At 39.5% G+C, this 16,970-nt stretch overlaps 4 protein-coding genes and 1 long non-coding RNA gene across 7 annotated transcripts in view; 2 read left to right on the top strand and 3 right to left on the bottom strand.

Moving 5' to 3' along the window:
• Positions 1 to 16,552, bottom strand: part of LOC124186014 — a 125,020-nt gene extending 108,468 nt beyond the window's left edge. Inside the window, exons 1-2 of the long non-coding RNA XR_006871530.1 lie at positions 16,229 to 16,552; positions 15,878 to 15,999 (exon numbers count right to left, since the gene is read on the bottom strand). This is a non-coding gene — a long non-coding RNA (uncharacterized LOC124186014). The remainder of the gene's footprint in view (positions 1 to 15,877; positions 16,000 to 16,228) is intronic.
• LOC124186002 (C-1-tetrahydrofolate synthase, cytoplasmic) lies at positions 1,293 to 8,132 on the top strand. 3 transcript variants are annotated; one of them, XM_046577303.1, is made up of 12 exons: positions 1,293 to 1,443; positions 2,722 to 2,793; positions 3,184 to 3,519; positions 4,530 to 4,622; positions 4,820 to 4,961; positions 5,082 to 5,193; positions 5,315 to 5,706; positions 6,347 to 6,505; positions 6,583 to 7,046; positions 7,140 to 7,395; positions 7,495 to 7,680; positions 7,765 to 8,132. In XM_046577303.1, the coding sequence occupies exons 1-12, from the start codon at positions 1,400 to 1,402 to the stop codon at positions 7,852 to 7,854; spliced, it is 2,346 nt and encodes a 781-aa protein (XP_046433259.1). In that variant the 5' UTR covers positions 1,293 to 1,399; the 3' UTR covers positions 7,855 to 8,132. The 3 variants fall into 3 exon arrangements, with proteins under 3 accessions (XP_046433259.1, XP_046433256.1, XP_046433258.1); XM_046577300.1 differs by having other exon boundaries at positions 5,315 to 6,184; positions 6,288 to 6,505; XM_046577302.1 differs by lacking the exon at positions 1,293 to 1,443 and adding an exon at positions 2,309 to 2,535 and having other exon boundaries at positions 5,315 to 6,184; positions 6,288 to 6,505.
• LOC124186009 (probable methyltransferase-like protein 15 homolog) lies at positions 8,275 to 9,361 on the bottom strand. Its single transcript, XM_046577324.1, has one exon. It carries the CDS (start codon positions 9,359 to 9,361, stop codon positions 8,345 to 8,347), a length of 1,017 nt encoding a protein of 338 aa, XP_046433280.1. The 3' UTR covers positions 8,275 to 8,344.
• LOC124186012 (ubiquinol-cytochrome-c reductase complex assembly factor 2) lies at positions 9,459 to 10,311 on the bottom strand. Its single transcript, XM_046577330.1, has 2 exons — positions 10,163 to 10,311; positions 9,459 to 9,759 (listed from the first exon to the last, which is right to left on the bottom strand). The coding sequence occupies exons 1-2, from the start codon at positions 10,231 to 10,233 to the stop codon at positions 9,459 to 9,461; spliced, it is 372 nt and encodes a 123-aa protein (XP_046433286.1). The 5' UTR covers positions 10,234 to 10,311.
• LOC124186007 (dihydrolipoyllysine-residue succinyltransferase component of 2-oxoglutarate dehydrogenase complex, mitochondrial) lies at positions 10,612 to 15,535 on the top strand. Its single transcript, XM_046577319.1, has 9 exons — positions 10,612 to 10,749; positions 11,405 to 11,438; positions 11,567 to 11,627; positions 11,830 to 11,900; positions 12,473 to 12,600; positions 12,687 to 13,034; positions 13,136 to 13,311; positions 13,418 to 13,868; positions 13,964 to 15,535. Exons 1-9 carry the CDS (start codon positions 10,663 to 10,665, stop codon positions 14,096 to 14,098), a joined length of 1,491 nt encoding a protein of 496 aa, XP_046433275.1. The 5' UTR covers positions 10,612 to 10,662; the 3' UTR covers positions 14,099 to 15,535.
• Positions 16,553 to 16,970: the final 418 nt, after the last annotated feature.

Genomic DNA, 16,970 nt, shown 5'->3' with positions numbered 1-16,970 from the left:
GAATCAACGTGATTGAAAAGCAATGGCTGGCCAAACGGAGGGAAATACAAAGACAGATTGAGAGAGAGAGAGAGAGAGAGAGAGAGATGAGAGAATCCGGATTTTGGATAAATTTAAAAAACTTCTAACGTAGATATCGCGTTAATGCAAAATTTTATTAACCCTTTTCAAAAATTTCTTGCATATACTTGTGAAAATGAAGTGACAATTTACTTTTTGTTTTCTTCAAATCTCTGCAGACTACTGTAATAAAATTGTAAATGTAACGGATTTTTTTTTCTTTCTTTCTTTTGTGTAAGATCGAATTAGAAATTCAGCGAAATTAAAATGCAAAATATGATTCGATGTGCCGATTAATAGACGCAATTTTAGCAATTGCATCCAAACACTTCTCGATACAATGATACATGATAATATATACGTACGAGTTCGACAAAACCAATCGCAACAAACAGATTATATGTACAAAATTGTTTATCGGTAGGAATATTTATCACACTGTTATTCCAGTTTGTGAATAATTTGCTGTTTGTATGCACAAGAAAATTATTTTCAACTCGTACGACGTCACGCGTAAATAATAGTAAACAAAAACAAATCAATTGGCAAATTGGCTGAATTGTGTCGATCAAGTGTCGATTACATATTACATGTATACGTATAAGACACGTGTACGTGTACATTATTACGTTCCATCGCTGTATGTGGGTATGAATATCATTGCAATAATCTTTATGTGTTAAACAATATTGCGGTATTGAAAATTCAAAAAAGTTTTCAAAATTTTGCTCTCGGCCAAAGCGTCCGAACAAACATTTATTTCGCCGTCATAATTCCAGATTACACGTGAGAAGTCTACGATATAAATTAGAAAAATAAATAAATAAATAAATATCATCGAGAAACGATCTATTCGCGTTTAATTTCCATGTTTCTTTACAACCAAAGCTCTGTAAGAGGTTTGTAAGATCTCTCGTTTCTTAGCCTTGATCTCTCCGTAAGAGGTGAGCAAGATAACTATCGTCTTGTGGTAGACGGTAATTGCACAATGTTTGGCATAAATGAAATCAAACATGTATAATAATAATAACAAAGACTAGCAAATAATGGGAGAAAAAAAAAGACGACGACAAGCAAATCTGGTATTGAAAAAATTACGAGAAATGCTGATACACGTATAAAATAATCATACATTATGTGATACGCGAATAAAGCCAAGCTGCTATTGCTTACTATCGTTTTGTGCAATTGAATAAATCGCCTCTGTTTTTCAGCATTTTAAATCAAACGAACAGCTGGGGGTAAAAACAGGGAATCGCATCTCAATTATCAGCTCGTTGGTTCATTCATATTGTACAACTCATTCGACACCGAATTGCACGTTGTTATACTCAACCGAATGGGAAGGTTACTACAAATATCGAAACGATTACTGTCATTCAAGTAAGCTCTCCACTTTGTCTCTTCTAAGTTTTCCATGCATAAAAATCGTATACTTTTTCTGCACGGTTTATCCTTTATTCAACCTTATTTTTCTTTTTTTTTTTTCTTAACAAATCGGTTCGATCGGAGAAGAAAATTTTTTACTCAGCACCGTTAACTTTATTTTCGACGTTATTTCTTTTCGGAATTACTATTCATAAGTTTCTTTCTTCAGGTTTTAGTTGAACGTACGAAAAATAACGTCGAGAAAATTTTTTAGAGAAATCGGTAGAACGTCAAAAAAAAAGAAAAAAAAATCATTGCCCGAATTTATTTTCTATTGTACGATAACCGGGGTGAAAATAATAAGAATAATAATTAAAAATAAAAAGAACTTGTATCAAGATTATTTGTAGTGAAAAATACTGTATCAAAATTTTAACGAATAAATTGTAGCAATGACCGGATAAATTTGATAGATGAAATAAATTAAATATAAGTAAATAAATCAACGAATTATGAACGATTGTCGAAAATTTTATTGTCAGTGATTTAAATATTCCCGCCGCTTCATCATCGTGCCACTTGTGCATATGAAGTATAGGTATATTATACGTATATTACAATAAATGAAGCAATCAAATCTCCTCTCGACTAATTTCGTTTGCGCCTAAGGATTAGCCACCGCCAATGCACAAGCCCATATAGTGTATAACAGTAATCACGCGTGTAAAATAAGCGCATGTGTGAGAACAATGTGTGTGTGATAAAGAGATTACAACGCGGAGGAGGGAGTGTGTAAGAGAGAGAGAGAGAGAGAGAGAGAGAGAATGAGAAGGAGAGGGACAAGGATAGGTGGAGGCCTGTTGGTTTGAAAAACAGGTCTTCTCAACTTACAACCTCGAGCCGAGTAGTCGAGTTTATCTTGTGCTGCTCGCAAGAGTTCAGTAAGCATTTGAAGGGAGCAAAGAAAATTGTTACTTGGGAATAAAATAGAGAAAAAGATCGACTGTCGAACGGTGGATTTCGGATAGATTGTCGGAAATTTTTGTTCAGAAAAAGGAGAAGAAAAGAAAGAAAGAAAAGGTCATCAAGAAGAAAACAATAAAACCGGTAAACATGTAACGATTACATAAATTTTAAATTGATCTCCTAATTAGTTGTAGTAGCAAACACAGTTGGTGTACTTCGTATCGTTCAATTATATTGTTTGCAAAAGTTCTTCAAGACTGGTAATTGAACAATTAAGTTGATACTTGAAAAGCAGGTTGCTGTAAAATTTGTTTGTTATCGTTGCAGAATTCTAAATCGAATGAAAATGGACCTGCCCGAAACACGTGGCGTCGTCCTTTCCGGCACGGAATTGGCAAAGTGAGTATTATAAAATTTAAAAACGAGAAACGATTCAAAATCATAAGAATTTAAAAGCCAATCGCGATAACGGGATGACGACATCGAATCTAGGGAATCGTTACTAGAATTGACAATTTTAGCGGAAATGAACAATAAGAAGGGGGATAAATATTTTTTAGGTTATGTAAGTAACGCGGGAGTTTACACGCAAACAAATCCGAATCGCTGTCTGTAAATAACCGCCATTAACGTGTTATTATTATTATTACCAGAATTCAAAATATCGAATGAAATTAATCCCCCCTCCTATCCTAAAATAATTTAACGAAACGTTCTAAAACAACGATTATTTCAAATCAAAACTATGTTCAACTGTTTCTGTTCTTTTTTTTTTTTGCGCAATTACAGAGAAATCCGCAACGCCTTAACCGAAGATGTAAAAGCCATGCGATCCAAGCTACCGAAATTCGCACCTGGTTTATCAATCGTCCAAGTTGGCGGGAGGGAAGATTCGAACGTTTACATACGTATGAAAATAAAAGCAGCGAGTGAAATCGGGATCCATGCGAATCACGTTAAATTACCGAACACAACTACCGAAACGGAATTAATCAATCACGTAAACAAACTTAACGACGATCCAAATGTTCATGGGATAATTGTTCAAATGCCCCTCGATTCCGTCAACAAAATCGACTCTCATGTAATCACCGACACCGTTTCACCCGCGAAAGACGTCGACGGGTGAGTAAATTGTTATTATTATTTATTATTATTTATTATCGTTGTTGTTACTCACTTTTACGTATTCTTAACACACGTCATTTCTATGCTAAGATAATTAAAAAACGGAAAGAAAAAAATCCCCAAATTCGCAAAATAAATTCAGTCAAAATATTTTTTTTCTTCGATTTATCGTATTTTATATTCAAATCTTAATATTTGAGCACCGTGTAGATTGGCGGTAATCTAATCAAATCACACATTGCCCTTTAACACTTATCTGATAATTCCAATGTATGTTATACGTATGTATTGTCGACGGACGTTTATACGCATGTAAATAATTTATGCACGTCAATGACCGTTGCGTAATTAGCATTATAAAACTTCGAAAACGAGATATAAGTTCACGTATATATCGTATATCGTATATATATCGTGTATATATATATATATATATATATATATATATATATATATATATATATATGTAAGGTATGAATACAACGATGTTAATAATGTGAGATTTTCATTTCGAAATCTTAATCACCCGATACGATTGCATTACATTATATAGCAGATAACGTAATAACATAAATCATCAATCGATGTGGGATAATATATTTTTGCAAATAAGAAATATGAAGATGCAAGAAAAAAAATTCTTTAAATTAGGAGAAAAAAAATTCGTATGTAAACTTTAACGCACGAACAACAGAAAGGAACGTAATAATAAACAAGAGCAATGACAACTTTTGAATTTTCAATTATAAAATTCAATAAATTTTCGATATTGACCAGTTTAATTGATAGTTTGAATTACCACATGATAGCTACGGAATACAAATTTGAAAAAAAAACGTCGACCAGAGAATCAGAATATTCTACTCTAAGAAACAGAAACAAGAATTCTAATTTTGTTAATATAAATTTGAAAATTTCAAGTTTCGAAACAAATGTAATAAAGATTTTATGACGTGCACGTAACAGCGTTATTACAACAACTAATATTTCTGTAATTGTGATTACAGATTGAACACAATAAATGAGGGTCGCGTGGCGATCGGAGATATGAGTGGATTTTTACCCTGCACTCCGAACGGTTGCATCGAGCTAATCAAAAAGTGAGTTTAGACGCTAAATATTAATTTGATCACCCGAGCAGTGAAAGTTTCCCTGAAACTAGATCAAGAACTCGACTAAAATTGGATTTATAAATCAAAAGTATTTCGCACACGGTATTCCAGAAAAAAGAAACTTCCAACAATTGATCGTAGCTAGATAAAAATTTTCTAAATCGTACAACGATAATTCCTTACAGGAGCGGAGTTCCAATATCGGGAGCAACGGCAGTGGTTTTAGGGCGAAGCAAAATAGTTGGAACGCCGGTAGCAGAGCTACTGAAATGGCAGAATGCGACGGTGACGGTTTGCCACTCGAGGACCAAGGATCTACCCAAAGTTGTGAGTAAAAGTTTTGCCAAAAACTACGGATCGCAAACAATCGCAGAGATGTAAGAGAATCGATTGATCCTAATACGAGTTTCCCAGACTTTGCTGATTTTGTGCTAAAAAATGTTTCAGGTTTCTCAGGCAGACATTCTTGTCGTTGGCATAGGTCAGCCAGAAATGGTCAAAGGGTCGTGGATAAAACCTGGCGCAGTTGTTATCGACTGCGGCATAAACAGTATACCAGGTAATTGGTAGTAGAAAATCAAGAGGTATTTTGTTTCGAACAATGAATTTCAAAAAATGCAAGATTAACGTCAACCCTCCAAGTATCAACATTTCGACATTGAATTCCATTGAAATTTCAGACTCCACGAAGAAGAGCGGTCAACGACTGGTAGGAGACGTCGCGTACGAAGAGGCGTCCAAAGTGGCGTCGTACATAACACCAGTGCCAGGCGGAGTGGGTCCCATGACAGTTGCGATGCTGATGAAAAACACGGTGATATCGGCGCTTCGATCCGCAGAGAAACTGCTCAGTTCAGCGTGGAGCTTCAAGGCGCTACCGTTGAAGAGAGTCGAGCCGATACCTAACGATATAACGATATCGAGGAGCCAAGAGCCGAAGAACATTGGAGTATTGGCGGAGGAGATTGGTCTTAGTCCGAGCGAGTACAGCCTCTACGGCAACAAGAAGGCAAAGATAAGCCTGCGAGTTCTCGACCGCCTGAAGAGCCAGAAGAACGGAAAGTACGTAGTGGTCGCTGGCATAACTCCGACTCCGCTGGGCGAAGGCAAGAGCACGACGACTCTCGGCCTCGTCCAGGCTCTCTCGGCACACAAGGGAAAAAACTCGTTCGCTACGCTTCGTCAGCCAAGCCAGGGTCCGACGTTCGGAGTGAAAGGAGGAGCGGCGGGCGGGGGATACTCGCAGGTGATACCGATGGAGGAATTCAACCTCCACTTAACCGGTGACATCCACGCGGTCGGTGCTGCGAACAATCTTTTGGCGGCGCAGATAGACGCCAGATATTTCCACGAGAGTACGCAATCGGATAAAGCCCTTTTCGACAGGCTTGTACCGACCGTTAAGGGAGAGAGAAAGTTCTCAAAGATTCAACTGCGCAGGCTCGAGAAAATTGGGATCAAGAAGACAGATCCTAACTCGCTGACTGAGGAGGAACAAAGGCGATTCGCAAGGCTGGATATCGATCCTGAAAATATCACTTGGACCAGAGGTGAGAACGAAGTACCGATTAATTTTACCGTAAGAAGCTGAAGTCGGTTTCGATAGCGAGAAGCGATCGATTTAACATGTTGCTTTTTTCCTGGTCTGATCAGTCGTCGATCTGAACGATCGATTCCTCCGTAAGATAACGATAGGTCAAAGTCCCACCGAGAAGGGAAAGAGCAGAGAGACGTCCTTCTGCATATCGGTTGGCTCGGAGATAATGGCTATTCTAGCGCTCTCGACCAGTGTCGAGGACATGAAGAATCGTCTGGCAAACATCGTGGTCGGTTTCAGCAAGAGCGGAGAGCCTCTCACCGCCGACGACTTTGTAAGAATTTTTTGTGGCTTTAAAACGGGTCCTTTAACTCTTCTCCAAACATTTCATCTCTCTCTAATCCATGACAGGGAGCCACTGGTGCAATGGCCGTCCTGCTGAAGGATGCCATCGAGCCAACGTTGATGCAGTCGATAGAAGGAACACCAGTGCTGGTGCACGCTGGACCGTTTGCAAACATAGCGCACGGCTGTTCGTCGATAATAGCAGATGCAATTGGACTGAAGCTTGTCGGCTCCGATGGATTTGTGGTGACGGAAGCTGGCTTCGGCTCGGACATTGGGATGGAGAAATTCTTCGACATAAAGTGCCGCACCTCGGGACACGTCCCTAACGCTGTTGTACTGGTCACGACTGTCAGGGCTCTGAAAATGCACGGAGGAGGTCCTGCGGTCACTCCAGGAGCGCCGCTCAAGCCGCAATACGTTACGGAGAATATCGATCTGATCAAGAAGGGCTTGCCTAATCTCATAAAGCACATCAGCAATGGAACAAAGTTTGGAATTCCTGTTGTAGTAGCGATCAACAGTCACGCGTAAGTTCTACTGGAGGAGAAATTCGTTAGCGCAATGATGTGAGAAGTGATTTTCTCTCAGCGAAACATAATTGCTTTTACTTTTTACCTCAGGACCGACACAGAATCTGAATTGAATTTGATCAAGGAAGCCGCTTTGATTGCCGGAGCTTTTGATGCAGTGATTTGCACTCACTGGGCAAAAGGAGGAGAAGGCGCTCTAGAATTGGCCGACGCGGTCATTGCTGCCACTAAAAAACCGACTCGTGACTTCAAGCTACTGTACAATCTCAACACTGGAATCGAAGAGAAGATAAATATCATTGCGAAAGAAATGTATGGCGCTGGACAAGTCGTTCTAGTTGATAAGGTAACTTTGTATTTACAGCTTCATTTTTGCACTACACGTCAAGAATAAAAAATTAATAATTGCACTTCAACCACTAAAAAAATTACCGTCGTGTTTCAGGTGAAGCAGAAAATTGAAGAGTACACCAAACTTGGCTATGACAAGCTACCGTTGTGCATGGCTAAAACATCGAACTCTCTTACCGGCGACGCTGCAATAAAGGGAGCTCCGACTGGATTCACCTTGGAGATAACAGATATATTCGTATCGGTTGGTGCAGGATTTGTTGTCCCTATGGTGGGCGAGGTGAGTTGTCGGTGGTTCAAATTATATTTGAAGAAATTTAATCATTCAGATTTTCATTGAATTTGTTATCCACTATTTATCCAGATCATGAGGATGCCCGGTTTACCGACTAGACCCAGTATCTATGACATGGATTGGAACGGGGAAACGGACGAGATAGAAGGGTTGTTTTAATCGCGAACCGATACTCAAACACAGCGTGATATGTTAAGCCATTCCTTGTTTTTCTTCTATACACATTCACGTGGTTGAACACTTGAATGGAATTTAGCATGCATATTCAACATATGTAATATATCGCAGAGAGGATACATCATTCGATTTTTGCATACTTATTGTCTCACGCTCATTATTTTTCTAAAGATATACAATATCTACTTGTTGTTTATATTAATCTAAACGCACGTTAAGTGCTCATTTGTTGATGTTTATTAAATACTTTTCTCATTATACTTCTTGTTCATTTCAATAAACCCTCGAAAAAAGTGTTACTAACGAGATGACTATATTTTCTCGTAATATCGATGGAAAAAATCTGAAGAAAACCGGAGCAGAAAAAATACGGGACGGACGGCAAAAAGTAAAGTGAGAAAATTTGAGTTGAGTGTGTTTTTTATTTACAATGAAACGTTTACAATACAGCTATTATCGCGACGGCGATACTTTACTTCATACAAATTGCGGCTCTGAACTTGGCGGATCTAGAACGAGGATTGGATTCGACCTCGTCGATGGTCGGAGTGATGACATGCTTATGGAGCATTTCCCAAGGGCTTTGCATCAGGGATTCAACCTCGTATTTTTCGTGACACATGCCGTAACTGACGTACTTAAGCGGCAGGGTATTGGCCACGTCACCAGAAATATTACCAGAAATATGTCTCTTTACGATTGTATCTTCGAGGGAGTGAAAAGCAATGGTAAGAAGCCTACCTCCAGGTTTGAGATACCTTTCGGCAACGAACATTCCGTAATTGATTTCATTCAATTCGTTATTAACAAATATCCTGAAAGCCTGGAAGGTCTTAGTCGCGTTGCTGGTGTACCTGCCCAGCATGTCTTGTCTCGGTACACTGCCAAGTGCCGAATCGACAAGCTGAGCAAGTTCGCGTGTAGTTTCAAGCTTCTTGAAAGAATACCGAACTTCAATTATAGCCCTGGCTATTTTCTTTGCCTGCTTTTCCTCCCCGTAAACTTTTATTATCCTAGCTAAATCCTCTTCGTCCGCTCTGGCGAGAACGTCAGCCACTGTTGGTTGTTCCGGACACCTGAAACCGTCCATTCTCATGTCCAGCGGCCCATCCTTGGACACTGAAAACCCTCTGTTGGCAACGTCGAACTGCATCGACGAACAGCCAAAGTCGAACAAAATACCGTCAATAGTTCCCTGCCTGACTTTAAGCTCTCTGAAGAGGTTGGGTAGTTCGGAAAACCTGCCTAGTAGAGGAATAACTCTGCCTGGATACTTAGCCGCCAATTCGTGGGCCAATTCATGAGCCGCCGGGTCACGATCTAGTGCGAATACCTTTGAGTCTGGGACAGAGTCTAAAATCCTTGTCGCGTGACCGCCGGCACCGAACGTCATGTCAACAAAAGTCTGTTTCGGTTTTGGTTCAATGTATTTCAAAACAGTGTCAGCCATGACCGGGACGTGAAGCGCGCTCGCATTTTCTGTCTGCATCACGGCGTGGAGCCGGCGACAAGGCGCGACATGTTTAAGGGCTAAATGACTATTTGTTAAACTAAGATTAACTAGATTTACATTTAAATTAAGGCAACTAATCGTCCGTAGAGACATGCTTTTTTCTTCGGAACAACCTTGCCGTTCTAGACAGAAGACCCCTTTCCTCTTCCTGCCAAAACTCAAGAAACTCCGGCGACAGTACCGAGTTGCACTGTTCCTGGGTTAAGCCACTCGCTGTACTGTTGAATGAGCGCTTGTACAATTTTCCGTAACGATTGCTAGCAATCCTTTCCAGACTATTATAGTAAGAATCGCAGCGCTTCTCGTCCACGTTGTTCAAATCGCCTTTGGAAAATGCCAGCTTCACCTGATCCCTGATGTGCTGGCCCAAATCCCTGTTGTGGTAAAATTAGTCGATAAGCATCATTTGTTCAATCTGCATCGCCATCTCTAGGGTTTCGGTTTCACACCTTGTTCACACAAATTTACAAATATCATCCTCGATCTTCTTGTTCTTTGAAATTAACTTGCCACAACTTGGAGAAAAATACATCGAGGAACGGAATCTGAACGATTGTCAATTTTGAATCTCCCACCTTTTGGGAAAATAAACTAAGCAACTAGAGACTTACAAACCAGAAGGTTGACGACATTGATTAGACTATACCTTTAAGGTTAAGAAATTCCGTTGAGAAGGCGAGAAGCAACAGCTACGTAACGTCGGTAGAACTAAACCATATTTAAAGGACAAAGAAAAAAATTCTACTAGTCATAAAAAAACATTTGGATAACACTCACTTGCCTACTTTCGATTTATCCAAAGGCCAGGATTGGAGCAGCGTGAGATACTTCTTGTAAAAACCGGCCATGATCAGTGTTGACAAATATGATGAAATCCAAAAAAAAAAAAAGAATGTTACTAATAACGAAACGTAACGAAACGAGCTAGTCACGGGACTCTGTGAGAAAGCAAAGGTTTGTTCAAGGGACGCGCCATCTAGCGGAGAAAAGTATAAGCAGGTGGTCAAAAATCGAAGCGAAGCGAGGCTCTAGGTGATGAAAAAAAAGGCCAAGGCTTACGGAATTCCCTCTTCTCTCTCCCTTCCTCTTTAGCAGCTGAGCGAGCAGAGCATCTGGCTCGCCCACATCCCAATCCCCGTAACCGACGAGGACGACAACGACGACAGGAAGAATAGTGGAGAGTGACGAGGAGAGAGTAAAGGCGGCAAGGTTTAGGCACGGAGAAACAGCTCGGCGAATATCGTCCCGATAAATAAAGTACAGGGGGATATTTAAGGATGGCCGGGGCGATGCTGTCCAATTATTCCCGGTGCGTGCCTCGCGCTCTGTTTCGCATCGTATCTTCGCCCACGACGAACGCCAGGGTAAGTAGGACGTGAGGAAATCAGCTAGATTTAACGACTCGACCGGAGAATCACATTCCATTCGAACGTAACACCCAACAGCCTCTAAAGCCTATCCCGTGAAAATTCAAAACCTCGCGAATTTTGAACGTAACGTTTTGGCATCTGCCTTCAATTCTCGTCCTCGTCATCGTCCTCCTCTAGTTTTCCCTTCGATCCTCCCTCCCCACCCCCCCGCGAATTACCAGGTCTATGTGGTATTCGTGCCGTATTCGTACCACCTTCGACTACTAATAGGCATTCACACACGTCTTGCGTCTTGCCAACTTGCAGGTGATACCACATTTCCAACCCCCCCCCTCCCTCCACTCCTCCTTGACTGCCCCTCAACATTACATAATGACTGAACAGAATGAAGCCCCATTTTTTTTATATTCAAATTTTGCCAAAACTGTTGGACGATTTCAGTTCACGCGGTAATTCCTTGTTGTGTTTTTATCATACGTTATGACTTACGTTCGGTTGTGAAAATGTATGGAAAAAGAAAAACAGCACAGGATGATAACACTCGTATCAATTGTTGGACTTGCCAAACAGATGATAATGACGTATTTAAATATTGTGCAACTCCAACTTATCAACTAATTTTGTTTGGATTTTTTTTTTTTTTTTATAGGCGGCAAGATCGCTTCATCAACGACGCGGCAAAGGTAAGAATCATAAAGAGTATTTACGACGATGGAGATTATTCAATTTGAACTCTTAATGAAATGTCAATATAGTTTTTAATGTACGTATTTTTTCATTTAATTCCAATGTTTCCTGTCAATCGTTTCAGGTCGAGTGCTAGCCGCAATCTCTGGAGAGCAGCAGTTTCCCGAAGGAACAAAGGCGGCAGTGTGAGTTTTTAATTATTAGTACAAATTAATATCGTTTTACAGTTTTTGTGAAACTAGGAAGAGACGAAATGAGTGGAAAATGCAGGACTCGTATTATCGTAACTTTCATAATCGCTTCACAAAACTAAAAGTAACAAAACTATTTATTCCCCAATCGTTGACATGACGATAGAGTTGAATAAAGATTTCATTATCATTTCAGATGTACGAAAAATAACTTCAATCAGCATTGGAAAACGCACGTCAGGCATATCAGGTCTACATCGTCGTTGTGTAAGAAGTTATTTACTTGTTTATTTTATTTATTTGGCCAACGGAAGATCCCTTTGAACAAGATAGCTTAGTACTAGGAGCAGGGAAGTTAGCAGAGAATCTAAAGGAAAACTGCACAAAAGATGGAATATTACCAGCGTGTTAACACTGTGACAATCGAAAAAAAATATCAAACAATTATCAATATCTCATAAATGGTTGAAACAGAATTCAAACTCTATTCTCACTCATCTAAACCGAAGGATATTAGACCGACAAGTAGCCTTGATAGTATAAATAGCGACAGAGAGAAAGTCAACCTGTGGGTCGATAAGAATAAAAAAAAACAATCTTTGTACTGTAATTCGCTTGATTATTATTGTTACTATAGTTATCATTGTTATTATTTTTGTGCCTTGGGTCAAGTTCCTAATCTATCATATCAAGACTGAAGAAACGACATAAAACTCTTGAATATTTGCTAGTCTACATCCTCGTGTGGTAAAAATGAAATAAAACTCACATTATTTTCGTGGTGGTTGTTTGTAATGGGTCATTTGTGAAAAAAAAAATCAAAAAATCAAATATTTCAGGGGAGCTGAAAGATGTGACCGTACCTCCATTCGCTGAGAGTGTAAGCGAAGGTGACGTCAGATGGGATAAGAAAGCTGGGGATCAAGTGAAGGAGGATGACGTACTTTGCGAAATTGAGACTGACAAGGTAATTGCAGTAGTTTGTTTAATTCGGCACAGTCAACTTGTCCTTGTGTGATTTTTAATCATCGTAAGTAATTAAAAAAATTTCAGACTTCCGTCCCAGTCCCTACGCCCGTTTCTGGCGTCATTAAGGAGATATTTGCCAAGGATGGAGACACCGTTAAGGCTGGTCAAAAATTGTGTTCAATCGACGTTGGAGCTAGCGGTGGAGCCGCGCCTGCTGCTGCGAAAGCGGACGCACCAAAACCAACCCCTCCCCCTCCTCCTCCTCCAAGCCCTGCAGCAGCTGCACCCAAACCCGCAGCTCCAACACCCCAACCAACTCAGGTAACTCCCCCACCTCCTCCTCCTAAACCTACAACTCCACCCGCCTCGCGACCTCCTACACCTCAGGCACCGACAGCATCGATGCCTGTTGCTGCGATAAAACACGCCCAGGTAAGAATACCTCAACAACAACGAAAAACTTGCAAGAGAAAAAGTTTTGGAAAATAATGTGAAAAGTACGAGTTTGCAATGAAGTTAAATTTTTTCTTCAGTCCCTAGAGGGAGCGAGAGTTCAGCTACCACCCGAGGACTACAGTCGTGAAATTATCGGCACAAGAACGGAACAACGAGTGAAGATGAACAGGATGCGGCTGCGCATAGCAGAGAGGCTAAAAGATGCCCAAAACACGAACGCGATGCTAACAACGTTCAATGAAATCGACATGAGGTTTGATCAGACATACTATTCCATAATAATCGCACATTTTCGAAAATATTTGTAAATAATTAACTATGTTAGTATATGTATAACAAATTTCCATCCGCCCTTTCAGCCAGATAATGGAATTCCGCAAGGCGAACCAAGAAATGTTCATGAAGAAGTATGGACTCAAGTTGGGATTCATGAGCGCATTCATAGCGGCAAGTTCATACGCTTTGAAAGACCAGCCGGTTGTTAACGCGGTGATAGATGGCAACGAGATCGTCTACAGGGATTTCGTCGACATCAGCGTTGCCGTTGCAACACCTAAGGGTCTGGTTGTTCCTGTACTCCGCAGCGTTGAGAACAAGAACTTTGCGGAGATAGAAATAGCACTCGCCGCTCTCGGAGACAAGGCCAAGAAGGGTAAAATATCCGTCGAAGACATGGACGGCGGCACATTTACTATAAGCAATGGCGGTGTCTTCGGTTCTCTTATGGGAACGCCGATAATAAATCCACCGCAGAGCGCGATTCTCGGTATGCATGGCGTTTTCGACAGACCGATAGCAGTGAAAGGACAGGTAAGCAAGAAATGGGAATACTTGAAACTGTGTACTCGATGCCCGTTGACTTCTACTTGATATGATTCGTTTGTTTTTTCTTTTTCCATATTCAGGTCGTTATTCGACCAATGATGTACATCGCACTGACGTACGATCATCGACTGATCGACGGACGTGAAGCGGTAATGTTCTTGCGCAAAATAAAGAACGCAGTAGAAGATCCTCGAGTAATATTAGCAGGTTTGTAATTTCTGGGGTTGTAAACAAAGAAAGAAAAGATGGGAAATTCTTCATCCCGAAACGAAATGAACGATAAACAAAAACAAGGAGTAAGAAAGAAAGTGACAAAGAATGAAAACAGTAAAAAGAAGAATTTGTTGATCTTTTTTAACGTGCCTCTCACCCCGTCTCTCATACATAAAATACGTGCACACATGATACGTGAATATTTTGTATATAATACCGTGTATTATATATGTATGCACATATTCGTTTTCTTCTCAATCAAACAACAAATATCGCAATACCATAATTTCATACATACACCACATGGAAGTGAGAATCGCCACCGTCGGGCCAACTGCCTAAGTGATAGTCGAGTAAAGTAATATGTATTCTGAATCGCTTTCAGCCGAGAGATAAAAAACTCTAGCTTTATATATAACGTATACGTACGTTGTTATTGTTATTGATATTATTAACGTAGGTTCTAATTGAAAGAAAAAAAAAATGAAGAAGAGAATAGTTAAAAAAGCAAAATCCAAGATACCTGATAGCAAAAAAATACTGAAAAAGTAACCAAAAATTCGTTTCTGACTTCAAACGATCCTGGTTCTCTCGAACAAATTTGATCAATTCTTTTTCACTATTTCCATATGACATCGAACGAACAGAACGAATTATAAAATGCAATAATCTAATTTTGAAAACGATGTCGTTGCCAATTGCTGTTTTTTTTTTTTTTTTTCCTTTTTTTACTTAACTTTTAACGCTTATCACAAGCTGTTGTATATAATGTAACAAAAGAGAAAAATATGTGTTATTTAAATCGAAAAAATACTCTGTGATTGTAACTTGTGCGCAAGAATGAAAACAAACTAAGGGTAATGAGAGTAATAATCTGAGAACAAGCCAAGGTGGCGGTGGTGGTGCAATGGGCGTTTATCATCTCGTGAATAAATAAATAAATAAATAAATAAACGAATGTGAAATTTGTGTTAATTTGGCTGGAGCCACAGATGTGAACACCGTCGTTTTTATCATAGAAAGAAGAAAAACAAAAAATTGTATTCTTAACCAAGTATTGGTCAAAGTTAATTTTGTCAGCGAAGTTACGAGTATTCATAGTTGAAGTAATCGATTTCAAAAATCACATCAGTGATGACGATTGTAGTTCTCATTTTATTTATTGCATATAAATAATAATAATAATAATAACTACACGCATAAGTATAGAAGATATACCTGGTAAACAGTAAATCCGAAAGGAAAATGAAAACGATAAAACAAAAAATATGTCATCAATGAAAATATTTAAACGATAATTTGAAACGTATACGGATGATACGTTCGGGATCATAGACATAAATTCTGTTCGCAAATTTAATATATTCGTCTCTGATATCAGAGTTGTGTACCCTTGAAAAGTGAAATCAATAATAAATACACAAACTGATCTACATCAAGTGCCTGTTTCCTTTTTTTCGTATAACGTTTTTCCGTTTCATTTATCTATTTTCCGAAAAATAGTAATCGGAAATATTAATACGTGATTGCAGTACTGCAAAATGTGGTGGAGAACTATCGGAAACAAAATACAAAGTGACCGATATCACGAAAAGCCAGCAGAAAAAAAAAACGAACCGACATTCCTCGACAATAATCAAGGATTAACAATTGAGTAGGTCGTAAGATTATTCTTCAATCGGACGATAAGTGAACGACGTAATAATAAATCTTTGTCACGCGGTATCTTTTTTACTCGCGGTATATATCTTATTAACACATTTCATATTTGTCGTACTTACTATGTTGCTGCTGAGATGCAATGATGCTGGTTCTTCCACTGTTGCTAGGCAGGAAATGCACAAATTTGCTCCGTTGTTGCTAGGCGATTTTCACTCGCTGCAAACTTCACAACTTTTCACCACTGCAACAGTTTATATTTTGAAAATCTCACCCACATTACACAACTACAAACGACAACCTGTGGCTTCGGCGTCTCGAACACAACTGCTCGTCGCGTCGCGTGGATCACGAGACGTTTCGCAAATCAGGTAGAAGTTTGTAGCGTTACTGTAACGATGTATTGTCGAGAAAAACCTCGCTATTTTGCTAGCTTAGAGTTACCTGAAATTCAGTAAAACGTAAGTACTCACATTTTGTAAATTCAACTCCTTCAGTCGTTTTCCGAAGCTGCAGAATAACAAGTTTTGTTTCAACGTTTCTTCTACGTTAACGTGACTAAGTTCAGCCTCATTCTCGTACCGTTTAAACACCGGAACGCCTTCAGTTTGTTCTGTGTCGTAAGCAACGACAGAATAATAGAAAATAATGATCAATCGTGTCGATCCGCTTCATAAATACAGATGTTTTAATCCACTGCGTAATATTTCTTCTCCATTACGACAACAGATTTGCTATCCGAGTGAACTTGTCAACACTCGTCGTGTGTTCCGGAACGTTCTGTCACCGCTGTGAATATATCTGCAAGGTAAATAACGCTCGTGAAAAAAAAAGAACATCAATGTGAGGAAGAAACGTTTTCCAAACAATAATTGATCGAACGAAAAGTGTTTTATCGCCGGTAAAAACGCCTCTAATAATGATTTTTCCCTGTGTTCTGACTCCGTGCGGTGTAGAGTTGATCGGACGAAATAAGCCGGCTGCATTAAATATGCGTAAACATTAATATCTCACAAATTGAGAGAAAAATCAATAAACACAGACGAGTCTGAATTCGAATGCGTTATCACGTGATACATTTCGAAAGGACGAAGCTTCAAAGAGAAAAAAAGCTGTCTCTAAAAATCATCATCATCCGTACTCTACGCATCATCGGTGATTCAAATCGTAAACAGATCACACGGCTGGCATCAAGCGTGGAATCGACGATTCGTT

The sequence above is a fragment of the Neodiprion fabricii genome, chromosome 7, assembly GCF_021155785.1.
Source record: "Neodiprion fabricii isolate iyNeoFabr1 chromosome 7, iyNeoFabr1.1, whole genome shotgun sequence".
Taxonomy (NCBI): domain Eukaryota; kingdom Metazoa; phylum Arthropoda; class Insecta; order Hymenoptera; family Diprionidae; genus Neodiprion; species Neodiprion fabricii.
This window is presented reverse-complemented; position numbering and strand designations above follow the sequence as displayed.

What these genes read in the sequence shown, in the direction of transcription:
- LOC124186002 (XM_046577300.1), top strand. Translation starts at nt 1,400, where the DNA reads ATGGGAAGGTTACTACAAATATCGAAACGATTACTGTCATTCAA. An exon ending in TGCATCGAGCTAATCAAAAA is followed by an intron (nt 4,623 to 4,819) that starts GTGAGTTTAGAC and finishes AATTCCTTACAG; the next exon opens with GAGCGGAGTTCCAATATCGG. An exon ending in AAGTCGTTCTAGTTGATAAG is followed by an intron (nt 7,396 to 7,494) that starts GTAACTTTGTAT and finishes GTCGTGTTTCAG; the next exon opens with GTGAAGCAGAAAATTGAAGA.
- LOC124186012 (XM_046577330.1), bottom strand. Translation starts at nt 10,233, where the DNA reads ATGGCCGGTTTTTACAAGAAGTATCTCACGCTGCTCCAATCCTGGCCT. An exon ending in GATAAATCGAAAGTAGGCAA is followed by an intron (nt 9,760 to 10,162) that starts GTGAGTGTTATC and finishes TTACCACAACAG; the next exon opens with GGATTTGGGCCAGCACATCA.
- LOC124186009 (XM_046577324.1), bottom strand. Translation starts at nt 9,361, where the DNA reads ATGCAGACAGAAAATGCGAGCGCGCTTCACGTCCCGGTCATGGCTGAC.
- LOC124186007 (XM_046577319.1), top strand. Translation starts at nt 10,663, where the DNA reads ATGGCCGGGGCGATGCTGTCCAATTATTCCCGGTGCGTGCCTCGCGCT. An exon ending in GCGAAATTGAGACTGACAAG is followed by an intron (nt 12,601 to 12,686) that starts GTAATTGCAGTA and finishes AAAAAATTTCAG; the next exon opens with ACTTCCGTCCCAGTCCCTAC. An exon ending in CTGCGATAAAACACGCCCAG is followed by an intron (nt 13,035 to 13,135) that starts GTAAGAATACCT and finishes TTTTTTCTTCAG; the next exon opens with TCCCTAGAGGGAGCGAGAGT.